This window comes from Phyllopteryx taeniolatus, chromosome 5, assembly GCF_024500385.1.
Source record: "Phyllopteryx taeniolatus isolate TA_2022b chromosome 5, UOR_Ptae_1.2, whole genome shotgun sequence".
NCBI lineage: Eukaryota > Metazoa > Chordata > Actinopteri > Syngnathiformes > Syngnathidae > Phyllopteryx > Phyllopteryx taeniolatus.
This window is the reverse complement of record NC_084506.1, coordinates 22,341,932-22,356,821: the sequence shown is the minus strand read 5'-3', so window position 1 is coordinate 22,356,821 and position 14,890 is coordinate 22,341,932. Positions and strand designations below refer to the sequence as shown.

General features: G+C 41.2%; 2 protein-coding genes across 6 annotated transcripts in view; one reads left to right on the top strand and one right to left on the bottom strand.

The window, feature by feature from the left end:
- Window positions 1-166: 166 nt before the first annotated feature.
- Window positions 167-2,965, bottom strand: dnajb9a (DnaJ heat shock protein family (Hsp40) member B9a). Its single transcript, XM_061774182.1, has 3 exons — window positions 2,698-2,965; window positions 2,368-2,603; window positions 167-2,122 (listed from the first exon to the last, which is right to left on the bottom strand). Exons 2-3 carry the CDS (start codon window positions 2,582-2,584, stop codon window positions 1,707-1,709), a joined length of 633 nt encoding a protein of 210 aa, XP_061630166.1. The 5' UTR covers window positions 2,585-2,603; window positions 2,698-2,965; the 3' UTR covers window positions 167-1,706.
- A 454-nt stretch (window positions 2,966-3,419) lies between these two features.
- The window catches only part of LOC133478132 (calcium-independent phospholipase A2-gamma-like), a 28,356-nt gene continuing 16,885 nt past the window's right edge, over window positions 3,420-14,890 (top strand). Inside the window, exons 1-9 of one of the 5 annotated variants that reach the window (XM_061773809.1) lie at window positions 3,420-3,584; window positions 3,827-4,299; window positions 4,375-5,064; window positions 6,106-6,255; window positions 7,320-7,471; window positions 8,198-8,292; window positions 9,430-9,640; window positions 10,016-10,073; window positions 11,550-11,744. In XM_061773809.1, the coding sequence (XP_061629793.1) occupies window positions 3,895-4,299; window positions 4,375-5,064; window positions 6,106-6,255; window positions 7,320-7,471; window positions 8,198-8,292; window positions 9,430-9,640; window positions 10,016-10,073; window positions 11,550-11,744 (1,956 nt within the window). In that variant the 5' untranslated portion in view covers window positions 3,420-3,584; window positions 3,827-3,894. Of the gene's footprint in view, window positions 3,585-3,826; window positions 5,065-6,105; window positions 6,256-7,319; window positions 7,472-8,197; window positions 8,293-9,429; window positions 9,641-10,015; window positions 10,074-11,549; window positions 11,745-11,861; window positions 13,405-14,890 lie in introns of those variants that run through there. The other 4 variants (XM_061773811.1, XM_061773810.1, XM_061773807.1 and 1 more) reach the window with 4 other exon arrangements.

Sequence of the window (14,890 nt, the reverse complement as noted above, 5' to 3'; positions counted from 1 at the left end):
ATTTCAATATGTACTGCACCGCTTAACCCAGTGCATATCATTTCAAATGAAATGCAAACCACAGTCATGATTAATTTCAAGCAAAATGAGTCTCAAAAACAGAAAAAAAAAATACTTGAAACTTTCTAACTTAAGTTTGTAGTAATTGTTACATTACATATTTAACTTCGGTATCTGGTTAATATATAAGTTTTTATTTAATATCTTGAATGGGGCCTTAAACTATAAATAGCACTAATAGAAATACAAAAATATTTGGTTGTTTAGCAAGGGGCGCGTTAAGAAAAATAGCTTTTTTAATTACATTTTTTTAACCATTACATAGAGGTGCTTAAAGTCATATGAAATGTGATGTGAGAAAATAAAGTGGACAATAACGCAAAAAATAAATAAAAACAAAAGTGGGCTTGCAAGGGACAAGAACCAATGCAAGCTCCACACAGGACGGTTGAAGCAGAGATTCGAACCCTGAACCTCAGAACTGTGAGCCAGAGATGAAAACCAATATTCTAAAATGATTACAGATTTTTAAGAAACCACTACGTCGGGCGAAAAACAACCAATCAGAGACATAAGGCATGACTGACGAGGTGTCAGTCATTTGCCGTGAACTCGTGGCCACATTCAAGCGAGCAAACCCCGCAGCCTCCCACTGACCTGTTACCTTGTGCTTCACCTTTGCTAAAACTATGGCGGAAGATCCACCTCCGGAAAATTAAAACAAAAATCCCATCCCTCATTTGCCAACAACTAAGCATAAGACAAACAAAAACAAGCAAAGTGAAGGGACCTCAGGCAGTTTAAGAAGCAACATGGATTTGCAACATTTCTGCAGAACTGGTAAGTTTATCACCTCTTTTTGATTTTTAATTCATTGTTCATTCCTACAAATACAACTTCAAACTGATAACATTTAGTCATGCTACCAACATAGCACATAGCAAGTCTGGTTAACATCAACTTGTCAGTGCTAAATGCTGACATACTATTGCTAGCACTGCTATTTTATTGAAGCTGAATATGTGTTTTCTGTAATTATCACAACTATGCACTTTCATAAATCCATGCCGTTATGAATGGCCATGTTTGAGAATTGCACTCGTGCACATAAGGCATTGGTGTCAAACTCAAAGTCCCGGGGGCCAGATGCAGCCCGGCACATCATTTTATGTGGCCCGCGAAAGCAAATCATGCTCGTCAACTTCGATTTTTGCTAAAATCTGTACCCAAATTCCAAATTGTCATAATAATAAACATTAATGTTGAGATATTGCATTTTTCTGTTACCAAACCCTTCTTCTACAGTAACTTTAACAATACTTGAACAAACTATTATCCTTGTCTTCTGATTTCAAAACTAGTTATCCCTCAATTTGTTGTGTAATGGTAATAATGTTTTGGTGATGATTAAAACATTTATATGGTTTCACTGTTATAACAGCCCTCTGAGGGAAATCATAACTACAATACAGCCCGAGACAAATAAAGAGTTTGACACCCCTGACATAAGGGATTAATGAAATGATGCTACATTCAAATCTTGCAATGGTTTTAACACAGCAAACTCTCCCTTTAATTTCTCATGGAAATTTACCACAAACTTTGCGGAAATTGTCCCCCCCCCCCGTTGTAACCCTCGTCACTTTTAAACGTACAGTATCTTTCTCATCATTACAAATGTATTGTACAGCAGTAGCAATTGCACCCTAGGATGCAGTGCAGTCTGTGTACGTGGTCACCATATTCCCTCTGCGCTGTGTTACTGTTCTACAGTGTTGTTTGGAAGTAGCGCGAAAGACACTTTCAGTCCGTGTGGGGTGCCTGTGGAGGGCGAACATCTTCTCGATGTCGTCAAACACGTCACCAAAGACGCCGGCCCCTTGAAAGTGTCTCCTGTGTCGGCCGTGGGATTCTCTCTTGGAATGTTCGTCGAAGTGTTGCTTGTTCCGAGCGTGCCTGTCATTGTGGCTGTACATGTCAAAATCTTTGAAGATGTCGTCGAATTTGAAGGTGAAAGGTTGGTGCGGGCTCCGCCTCATTTGCGTCCCTGCCTTGAAATAAGCGCCGCCACCAAACTGGTCATACTCTCGTCTTCTGGTCGCGTCAGATAACGTCTCATAAGCTGCAAAAAAAAAAAGAAAAGAAATAAAGACAGCAGCAGGACTTCAATTTACAAGTTTAATTTGTTCCGTGATCATGCCTGTAAATCAGATTCCTGTCATTCATCCAATGCAGCCCAACACTCCCCCGCCCCTCAAAATAAATAAATAAATTATATATATATACACAAATATATATATATATACACACCTTTCAGTGTTGTATAAAATGCACGGCTAATGAGAAACTCGAATGAATCAACTGTACCTTCTGCAATTTCCCTGAATCTCACTTCTGCGTCGAGACTGTTGTTCTTATCGGGATGGTACCTCATGGCGAGCCTGTGAAAAGCTTTCTTGATTTGCCGCTCAGTGGCGTCTTTTGGCACTCCCAGTATGTCGTAGTAGTCTTTCTTGGCAAGGAGCAGCTCTGCTATCACGAGGAGGCACACGGCCATCTTCAGAGCAGACTGAGCATTGGCCATGGCTCAGCTGTCTTGCACACTAAACATACAAACAATGATGCGACTGTACTTTACTCGATATTACGTCCATAATTTCATAATAGCTAACGTCTGCCCACACGTCTCCTACTCACCCTTAACGAGGTGCAAGCCAAGCTGCTGGACTGTATTAAATATTTAACCGAAGCTAAACATAACGATGTTGGCTTCAAATGTGCAAAACGGGAGCGCTGTTAAATATTTCTTTGCCAATAAACGTGACGACGTTAGCTTCGAACGTGAATGACAGGAGCTCAGCTGGAGCCTTCTTCGCTAGCTTTCGCTGGCATGGCAACTGGACATGTTGGGAAGGGCTTGCCCCCCTTTGGTAAAGGTTGGTAGTACACAACAGGCTGACCTGCAGTAACCGTTTTATTTTTTATATCGAATAGTTTAAAAAAATAATGCATCTATTTTTATTTAAGTGTGATCATCGTTATACTTGTATCGGTTGTTAGGCATTTCTTTTACCCTGGAGCTTAATAATATTTTATTTCCGAATGACTGATTAGGCAATAACTCCTAAATACTGCCATTTATCTCTGGTATTTAGCTTTACATATTCATGTAAATTGTTCCGGTACATTCGTTTCATTAAAACAAAAAATATTTTCCCGCCCCGTGCTGAAAATATGCTTAAACGACCCTTGTGAGGATAAGCGGCTCAGAAAATGGATGGATGGATGTGCCTAAAAGGTTTATACACTTCTGTTCTTATAAATTTCCAAGGTGGAGAAAAACAACCAATCAACGGTTCCGACTTTAGGGGGTCAAACGCTAACTAACCAATAGTAGGCCTCATTCCTTGTCACGTGGTTGTTGTTTTTCTTTCTGGGCCGACGTCATGTTACTGTGGAAATCAGGCGTCAGCTCGAACACGTTACCAGCACTTCGTCATTTACTAGCTTATAGTTGGGTGGCGGCTAAAGAAGTGGATTTTAAAGCTTGCCGGTCACCTTGACACGACAATATAAAAGCTGTGGTATGTTTTGCGTTGTTTCGTTTGGTCTGCGTGTTTGCTAGCCGGTTAGCTAGCGGCAGTGTCCATTTCACCATAGTTACCTTTTCACGTTCTCAGAGTGCATCTGTTGTCATTCGTTCAGTTATCATTGTATTTATGTGTATATGTACTCTATAGTGTGGCTTGTCTTAATATCTAAGGAAGGTGAATGTTTCATTGTCATGTTCTTTATTGCCACCCATTTTTGTGTTGATCATCACCAGGTTCATGGAAAGGGGGAGTGTAGAGCTAAACTTCCTTTGGCTGGAATGAACCCTTGGCACATAAAAGGATGAGTCACAATTGGTGTCTCAGTGGCTGGCTTAAATTAAACAGAAAGGTTTACTTATGGCGCCCTTGCAAATCAGGATGCACACCATTTCCCTTCTCAGGTACCTTGCACTGTTCACTCCATGTCCAGCATCCTCGTTGTGGGAAGGCGATCTCCCTGAGCCAGAAGCACATCCTCCACTTGCGGCTCCAGGCTCAGAAGGCATGGCTCTGCAGGGCTAACCAGGTCGTGAGACAGAAGCTCGGGCTTCACACCAGCGGCCTGCGTTTGAACACTTCAGCATCGCGTTGGTCCGCGGGCTTCAGCAAACACATGTCACGAGTAAAGAACACATTGGTCACAGTTTCCAAAGCTGTGATGCAAACGGACCTTCTCTCCAAGATTGTCCGGCTCAAAACAAACAAGGTTGGCAAAAATGTGAAGTCGATTCCTGAACCGAAAGTTGTCGAAATCACACACCTTTCTCCTGCTGCTCCCAAGCATCCAGTAAGCACATCACCTAGTCCTTCTCGTCGGACTTCTGCAGCTACACTGGAGGCAGGGTCCACGGCTCCCTTGCCTTCTCAGCCTCCTAACACCTCACAATTGAGCACTGCTGCTGCTGTTGTGACCACGCGGGAAGTTAAGGAGAAAAAAACGAGGCGTGTCGCATCTACCATCAAGCCCGAGGAGCCTGAACAGTCATCCGGTGAGAACGGAAGTCTGTCTTCCAAGCAACCCCCTGCGCTTTTTCACTCCAGCACATTTTCAGTCAACCTGGATGAAACCTACAACTACCTAGCCCACCACATCAATTCCTACTTTGGCAGCAGTACACAGAAAAAAGATGTGGAGAACCATGTTGATGTAGTAGTTAAAACCCCCCCTCAGGCTCTACAAACAAGTGACCCCGTGTGCAATAAACCAGGCAGCGCTCCTGCTGCTGCACCCGCATCTCCCAAGAAAGGTTTCGGTCACTACCTGTCATATTCTGCTCCCACCGTGCAAGCTTTTGTGGGCAGCTACATCGCCCCCTTGGTCCCCAAGTTCAGGACAGGGGAGGCCAAAAGTGCCACGGATGAAGTAAAGAAGCCGGAGGATGCGCCGGTGAAACAGGTGGAGGTGGCTGTCAGTTCAGAGCAGAAGGCAGCAGAGGAGAAGGCCAAGAAACTTCTGGTCCAAAGGGAAAAGGTTTGAATGTTTGAATACAAATTGGTTCTGCATAGGTCATTTGTTGGGTTGCAGTGAATTACCAAGGAAAGATGAGATGAGGAATTTGGGATATATTCCAATTTAATAATTAAGCTATAGGAATGGAGGGCAATTTAATGGAAAGGTATAATAGTCAAGCATAAAAACATTTTTGGTCATAAGCAGACAAATCAGCAGCAAAATCATACAATTAAAAAGTGTGACATTTCAAATGAATTATTTGCAAGTAGAACGTTATCAAGTTTGAATATTTTATTGAACGATCCATTCTTTAAATACAAAATAAAATACAAAAAAATAAACACGAAGGTTAAGTTAAATACAGTAATGTGGAAAAAGTATTTGCCCCCCTGCTCAAATTCTTTTTTTTTTTTTTTTTTTTTTTTGTGTAAGGGTGTAATTTAAATTTGGTAAATTCCTGGTTTATTCCCATAAATTTTGCAACTGTTTTCATATAGCAATTATAAGATCATGCCAGCTGTCTCAACATTGTCCAGCAGCTCGTGTCTAAACGTGCGATTTGAATTCTAGAAATTAATTTATTTTTTAGACTGGCCTGTAAGATTCTTGATATGTCCAAGCCTTTATGGTCTGGCGATATACAGTAAAGTCAGACTGTGTTTATCTTAAGTGGTGCCATTTTCCATCACGTCTGTCCTCATTAGGGTGACGGGTGTAAACTGTTTCCGAGTGTGAAGAAAGAAGAAAATAAAGACCAAAATACATTTAGGACCATTTCTTGTGTCCGAATTTGCATTAATTTGTTGATTTGTAAAGATTTTAGATATTTGTTTTAGTTGGAGATAATTTTCAGGGATATCTGAAGTTGCCCGTTCTATTTTGTATTTTTTTTTGTTAACTTTGATCTTTATGCTCTGCTTAAAAATAATAAATCAGAAGTTACTCATCTCAGTACTTGAGTAGCGACTGCACAATCCAGTGAGAGTAAATTCTGTAGGTGTACCTAATATTGTTACGCTGAGGAACAAGAAAAAATGTTGCCGTTTTCCGTCTTTCCAGATCATCGCCAGAGTAAGCGTGGACAATCGAACTCGGGCGCTGGTCCAAGCGCTCCACAGGGCCACTGACGTGAAGGTCTACATTAGCAGGGTGGAGGACCTCAGCTACCACTTGCTAGAGTTTCCTGAGACTTGTGGGGTCGCCGTCAAGGTGAGTCAGATTATTATTATTATTATTTTTAATCGCCATAATATTAGGTACACTTGCACAACAACAGTGCCAGTCAAAACTGAGCATTATTTTTTTTATAGACACTGACATTATGATACAGTTATTGTATTGTATTGATAGTTTAGACACCCATTCACTTTTTGGGGATCCTTAAACCAACAGTTATTGCAAGGATGTGTATCCCTGGGAAAATGCACGCATTTTAGTGGTCTGGAACACCACCCGCCAAAACTCTACTCTGTAGCGCCTCCTGGAAAGTTAGAAAAAATTAACCCCCATCAACAGGTTTACCAATAAACGCCATATTGGGTGCCCATGTCAGTTATAACAGGACGCATGAAAAAGTGTCAAGGACCCATGTCTGAAATTAAAGCAGAATTCAGACTTTTTTTGTTTGTTTTTTAGCAACCATTCCCGGGCAAATTTCAGAGCTTGTACTTTGACAAACACCGACTCGGGAATTTGTCCTAATGAGCCCCAATCAAAGGCAGGGATCCTACACAGATTCATGACACTAAATTGCAAAGGTCTTTTGCATGCTCCATGTGTTGTGGGCGGCGCATGGCCTTAAAGTTTGATGATAATTTTGAGGATTCTTTATGAAAAAAGGGGAATGAGGGTACGTTCATCGCTGCTTGTAGTTTTCATTATCATTGTTTGTGTCAGGCTAAATAGCTCCTCAACACCAACATGGATGCATGTAGCCTGCCCTGCTTTTATTTATATCACAGCTTTCTTTATCCGATGGCGTCAGGACCTAACCTATTTCCAACCACGGCCACTTTCGCTAATGTAAGGGTGGTAATCCCCTGCGAACATAAGACAGTAAGACCTTATGACTTCCAGATCTAGAAGTGGTTGCTGTTAAGCTAAACCCTGATTGGAAACTTACATTTTTCTCATGCTTTAATGTGAATAATGCTGGACAGCAGAATAGGCGGGATGCAGTTGAGAAGTGTTAACCTCAGCATCCATATACGTGTATTTTGCTTGCACATTATCTAATGAGTCAGCACATTAAATGTCTTTTCTGTGTTCATCAGGAGAAGGTAATCCCCTGTTTGCTGCGTCTGCAACAGGCCACTGATCCTGGACTGAGGGAAGCGGTCAGAGAAGCTCTTACTCTGGTGGGCTACCATAAGCCTGTAAAAGGCCGCGGCATACGCATCCTGTCCATAGATGGGGGTGGGTTAAGGTAAATTTTTCATCCTTTGCTCTTATTTGCCTCTATGCCAGTCCGTCAAAATATTTATTTACAATGGAACCTAGATTTAACGGACTAATAAAGGGGGGGGGGGGGGGGGGGTTTGTCCGTTAAATCTGATCGTCCGTTAAATAGAAGCACATTTTTGTGGTCTAAAAACACCAGTACAGTACAAAGTAATTTTTGGGTACTTTTTTGTGCCCTAAAAACACCCAATACAGTACAAACTTATTGTAAATAATTTTTTTAAAAAGCTTTAAATCTTTTGAAAAGTTTTAGTTTGTCCAAATTTAGCTTGCTGGTGCATGGAAGGGGTGATTTTGAGTTCCAACTGGACACTAGTTTCTGTCCGTTAAATCCGAAGAATGTTAAATTGGGGTCTGTTAAATCAAGGTTCCACTGTACTTGAAATCGGTCTGTGGTGCAAAAAAGGTTGGTGACTGCTGGGCTGTGCTGGGGAAAAAAATATCAATGACATCATCGATTAATCTGATTTATCACATTATGCCTGACTACAAAAAATCTGTAGTCATTCAATCTCTATTACATGCACACACACATGTACGCACGCACACAATTTGGTGTGTGACTGTGTAGTCTCGTAGTGTTATCTTTACAGTACAACATATCATGCCACACTCCCTGTTTGTGCTGTGTTTATCATTTATAATTTCTTTTTGGTTTTTTATTCTTATTTATTTATTTTGTACTTTTCAGGGGACTTCTTGCCCTTCAGACTTTGCACAAGTTGGAAGCCCTGACCGGCAAACCCATTTACAAACTGTTTGATTATATTTGTGGTGTCAGCACAGGTGAGTTGTGTATGTGTACTATTGCAGCACGGATTATCTGGTCTGCTGATTTCTACAACCCCAATTCCAATGAAGTTGGGACGTTGTCTTAAACATAAATAAAAACAGAATACAATGATTTGCAAATCATTTTTCAGCCTTTATTTAGTTGAATAAATTACAAAGACAATTTAATGTTCAAACTGATAAACTTGATTGTTTTTAGCAAATAATCATTAACTTAGAATTTTATGGCTGCAACACATTCCAAAAAAGCTGGGACAGGTTCATGTTTACCACTGTGTTACATCACATTTTCTTTTAACAACATTCAATAAACGTTTGGGAACTGAGAACACTAATTGTTGAAGCTTTGTGGGTGGAATTCTTTCCCAATCTTGCTTGATGTACAGCTTCAGCTGTTCAACAGTCCGGGGTCTCCGTTGTTGTATTTTACGCTTCATAATGCGCCATACATTTTCAATGGGAGACAGGTCTGGACTGCAGGCAGGCCAGTCTAGTACCTGCACTCTTTTACTACAAAGCCACGCTGTTGTCACACGTGCAGAATGTGGTTTGGCATTGTCTTACTGAAATAAGCAGGGGCGTCCATGAAGAAGACGTTGCTTGGTGGCAGCATATGTTACTCCAAAACCTGTATTACCTTTCAGCATTAATGGTGCCTTCACAGATGTGTAAGTTACCCATGCCATTGGCACTAACACAGCCCCACACCATCGCAGATGCTGGCTTTTGAACTTTGCGTCAGGGTGGTTCTTTTCCTCTTTGGCCTGGAGGACACGACGTCCACAATTTCTAAAAACAATTTGAAATGTGGACTCGTAGGACCACAGTACACTTTTCCACTTCGGTTAGGAGCATATGAAAATGGCCACGCGGGGGTGCTGTGGACCACTTTACCCTCAGCTGCTGTGTTATTTTGCAGCATCTTGAAGCTTCTTATTTATCCTCCAGATTGGCCTTTAATCACCAACACAAGCTTCCACTAGTTCCAAATATCCATCTGGCCCACAGCTGCTCTCGTTTTGATCAAACACAAATTTCAATCATGCCCCCTCTCTACACTTGTGTTACTGTTATGCTTCCATAGAGCATCAGAGTAGAAAATAATTCTTCTGACCTCCTTTCACATTCTAGGTGCAATCCTGGGGTTCATGCTGGGCATCTTCCAGCTCCCGCCAGGCGAGTGTGACGATCTTTACCGCAAATTGGGCTCGGACGTTTTCAAGCAGAATGTGATTATCGGCACAGTGAAGATGGGCTGGAGTCACGCTTTCTATGACAGCGAAGCCTGGGAGAGCATGCTGAAGTTAGTCCTATTCTGGATGTTGATGGCAGAAGGAGCTGAGTCAGTGAAAAAGTTCAAAACCAGGGATCCAGGCTTGTAGTCTTCCTGTTAGCCTTTTTAATGTACAGTGGAACTTCTAAATTCAAATGCAGCTGAGGTTGTACATTTGTAAAGAAAATTCGAATTGGAACCATCGTCATAGATGACACACTTTTACACGTTTAAGAATTTTAAAATGTTATTTTTCTAAGTTTGCCAGGTTGACCCTGCGACATGTTATTGTTGTTTTTTCTTATGAGGAATTTGCATCACCAATAGAACTTGGAGTTTCCACTGTATTTGTGTAATAGTTCTAGAAACGATTTGCCTGGTTATAATTGTTATGCAATTCGTAATAATATCACTAAGAATTAACTCCTCTTCTCCGTATGACAGAGAGAAAATGGGCTCACACCTCCTAGTGGAGACTTCTAGAAACCCGGAATGTCCCAAAGTGAGTTCCTCTTCTTGATAAATAGAAGGAGAAATTTCTGTCAAATCATACAGGACAGTGAAAATAGCATTCATATATTGTTACGTAGCACAGACAGGGTGGCGTAGTCCTCATTGCATTTAATTCCATGTTGTGTCAGTGTAACATCTTGTCACCTTGAATTAGACTCATTTGAAAATGAGGCCTCACGATGCCTTAGGCTGGATTTTCGCTGCAGGTCTAGGTACACAATTCCGATTTAATCCCCTTATCTGATTGTTGACTGTGACTCTGACTGTGACACATTTCAAGTGACATATATCCGATATGGCTGCGTTTACACTGAGAGAACCCATTAAACAACCTGTGTACGCCAATGCCCAAAGTGCACGTAAATAACTCCACAAGCATCAACACTGGGCAGTGACAACATGGAAGTAAACAATAATACATAAATATTACCAATATGAAACATTACCTACTCATTGATTTGAATGAGGGTAACCTCCAACTTAATTACTTCACTGGCTCCGATGCTTTCGCAAAATTTTGTAACCAAGGGTTAGGGTTAGCTTGAGCTTTTTGGCCATAATTCCAAAAGGTACCATATGTTTGGCACAAGCACAACACTGCTCATCACTACAGGGAAGCATGGTGGTGTCAGCATCATGCTTCGGGGCTGTTTTTCTCCAGCTGGAACTGTGGCCTTAGACAAGGTGGAAGGAATCATGAACAGTTCAAAAGATCAATCAATGTTGGAACAAAATATTTAGGCTTCTGCTAGAAAGGGAAAAATGTCAGGGGAACCCTACTAGATCAGCCAAAATTTATTTGGGGTTTATCAGAGGCACTTTAAATGGTGGCAGGTGTGTGCTGACTCTCATTTAACATGAGTTTGAATATGATTGGGTAATTCTGAACACATCATAATTATACAGTAAGAGGGAGTGCACTCATTTGCAACCATATTATTTCAGTTGCTTATTGTTTCTTCCCCTCTCATTTATTTATTTATTTTATTTTTTTACAATTTAGTTGTACAGAATGAAATGATTTGTATTGGTCAATTTTTTTTTAAACCACAAAAACTTTGAACAGGGGTGCGCAGACTTTTTATATTCACTGTATGTATCATATAATCGTTTTATCCCCTGTTCTTTCGCTTTGGTTAAGATTTGTAGCAGGTGTTTTTTTTTTTTTTTAAATTATATTGTGTTCTAGTGGTAGTTATGGGGTAGAATATGCATTTCAATAAAGTCAAGCTCACATAACTGCATATAATCAGTCTGCGCATTTACTCTGCATTCGCCTTGTCACATAACCCAATCGGATATTTATCCACGTTTGGAAATGGGCCAGATTCAAATCTGAAGATATTATCCAATTCCATACGTATTGTTTGTCTTCTATTTATGCTGCGTATCTGAAATTTTGCCACTTGAGAGCAGAAAAGACTCATGGGCATCAACTTGCATGGTATTTCATTTACCCCCCCAGGTGGCAGCAGTGAGCGCCATCGTGAACCGAGGCACTCCTCTGAAGGCCTATGTGTTCAGGAACTACAACCTGCTGCCGGGGGTGCGCTCCCACTACCTAGGGAGCTGTCAGCACCAGCTCTGGCAGGCAATCCGCGCCACATCGGCTGCCCCCGGGTACTTCCAGGAGTTCCCCTTGGGGAGTGATCTCCATCAGGTCAGTCAGGGGAGACGCTATACCGATTTATAGATTCATTGATGTAAAACCCTGCTATATGCGCAGGACGGAGGAACTGCATTTCCTACCTATCATTGTTTGTTTTTCTTTTGCCAGGGGAGTGAGGCGGAGATGCACTTAAGTCCATCACCGCTGAACAGCTATGCATTAGCCATAACATAAAAATCCCCCACATCACCATTTGAGCCATCAATACCTAACCTATGCCTTTACTCTACGAGTAAGTGCTTAGTCTGTTAAAATTGCATAAGTAAGGCACCTTAGTAAAGTGCGATAACACTATAGGGAAAAAAAGACCAAAATGCAGCTGTTGTGTAAGATTTGTGTATTCAATTTGATGTTTTCCTGTTTTGATGGCATCACACTGGGATGTCGACATCTCCTTGGGTTGACTTTCACAGCACAGATGATGCACACACCAAGTGAAGTGTATGAGTGCATCAAAGGCAATATCTTGCTGCAGCATGACGCTCCCTTCGCTTTTAATTGGAAAGCCATGTGGGTTGTGGGGTTGAATGGGGGAAAGAGAATGAAAGAGACTGGTTGATGATAACATACCTGCTGTATGTCAAGGAATACTCCACCCCCCCCTGCCTCTACAATCTTGGGGGTCGCATAAATTAGCAGAGCTTCCTTCATCACACATGGCCGTTTGACTGCTTCATTGCCTCATTGCGATGACAAGACAAACAATCTAATTACAGAAGGGCCTCTTCACACGCGCTTGCTTTGCCAGTTGGAGGAAACCTTTGTGTCTTTTATTGTGTCATTGACTTTGCAAAAGGAGTAAAGATGTAAGCGCCTTTCAGCCTAGTCACTCTACTTTCCACCTCAGTAATTGTTTTGCAGCATTTATTTTACATGTTGCTCTTTTATTGATCCCCAATTGGGTGTTGTCTTTATACATTAACCACAGATATCAGAGAGAGGTTGCTAAACAGCAAAGCCCTGCCTCAGACAAGGATTTTGGTCTTGCACAAATAGTCCCAAGTTCCATATATTGTGTACGTGTAGATATATTCCTAAACACTTTGCCACAAGAGATCATCAGGTGGATCCACCAAGAAGATGATCAAAATTGACTCTCTAGAGCAGGGGTACTTTTTTAGAGGGCCACAAAAAAATCTTTCAACAATTCAAAGGTCCATTTGGCGAGGTTGATCCGTTAATATTGTAATATTCAAAAATAAATATTCTTTTTATTCAAAACAACAACCACAAAAACTAAAATGTAATTCTCATTTTGACATAAAATAAGTACTTCAACATAACAAAACATGAACCCTGTCATGAATCCAAAACAAATACTGTATATCAGGAAGGGGTTGAGAATTATTATTTTTTATTTCAATAAAAGCACAAGGAACCACAGTAAAGAAATATTGTATGTATTGGGGCTTTACACTTAACACGGTTAACATAGCACTTCCTGTATTATGCTCTAATTTGGAAAGACAAAGCTCTCCACCTCTGTTAGCGGATGTCACTAAGTAAGTGAAAGTCACGGAACTTTCACTAATAAACATCTCGTAAAACAGTAATGCATTCTGTCTGGTGCAACAGATAATTGCTATTGCAAACAAGTCGCTTACAGTACTGTATACTTGTATGTCGCTATTCACTTTGTCATTGACCCACTCTACTGACTCCCTGCTTCCAGCGGGTTATCTTTGTCTGATATTTATATTTGTTTGATGATTTTGAACATTAAAATGGAGAATCTATGCCAAAAATGAGAATTTTGAGAAGGGTGCAAATACTTTTTCACCCGCCGTAGGTTTCGAACCTGCAGCCCTCTGGTCCCCAAGCAAAGTCCATACAGACAGAGCTGCCCCAGTACAGTATATTTATGCATTCAATTCACTTCCAAACCACATACTATCAACTTTGGATTGTTATAACTCTAAACCCCTGTTTCCACCAAGAAGTGCAGTTCAATTCCCTAATGATACCTCATGGTTTACGAGCTTGTCTGGAACAACTGCATGGTCTCCCTGCAGCTCGATGTCAGGGTTTCCCATGCTTGGCGTCTTAAGAACAATCCCCCTTTCTGGCCTATCGACCAGAGGCAAGAGCATAGTGGCTCAACAGCTTTCACTTTTTGCTTTCTGTGGAGAAACATGACCTGGAAAGACCACGTCAAGTTGGGGAATACTTCTGACTTACACTTTGTATTGCCCACATCATCTCTGCTGTGCTAGTCTTATGTGCAAAGAATGACGCCCAAATGCCAGCGGCAATTTTATATTGAGAGCTGGTGAGTGCACCTAAGTGGAAGAATTAGCCTCTGGTGCAAGCATCTCAAAGTTCAAGCATCTCGAGGTGGAAGACTCCATTTCACGGTCAAGAATCTGTAGGTTTAAGGATCTCAAGGTTCTCAAACTTAATTTTACAGCTTCCAAAATGAACGTGAACACATGGGCTCATAGCCAAAAGAGCATCCTGCAGTTATTGCTGCCAGTCACAAGGCTTCTGAGGACTCATACAAGGAGTGAAGACATGAAAAAAAAAAAAACAGAAGTCTATTGATTGGTCGACAGAGAATTGTCTCTTCTGGACCTCAATGGGAAAGGAATGGGTTGAACGGGACTTTTTACAAACTATTGTGGATTCCAACAGTCACAGGATTCAAAATCTAGTTTTTAGAACACAGCATGGAACAGTGTGTCATTCCCATGTTTACTGCAGTTTAACTTTGGTAGGCTGTCGTGCTATTTAAACATCGACACCGCATACACACCCCAGGGTGGAAACAAGATCAATGTAGGTTTACTGCTCTGAACCATACCATGACAAACTGAAGTTAACTGCACTACTTGGTGAAGTCATGGCTTAAGAGTAATCAAATAGGAAATTCCTACATGGTAAACCGTCACATAATTGATCTGACAAGCCCAAAGCACATTAAGTCAAACTTTGGTCACATATGAGTCACAGCGACAGAAATGTGTGCCACTTGCGCCACTGAAACGTGAGCACAACATGCCATCTATCTGATGTCATGATTCTCATCAGACACGGCGTCATCCCACTGATTTCCACCCACGAGCACAGAGTTCTCCACTTAATTCAGCAGCCAAACAATGCCCCTTTTGTTTGGTCAAAAGGGTTGCCACATGTGCTGA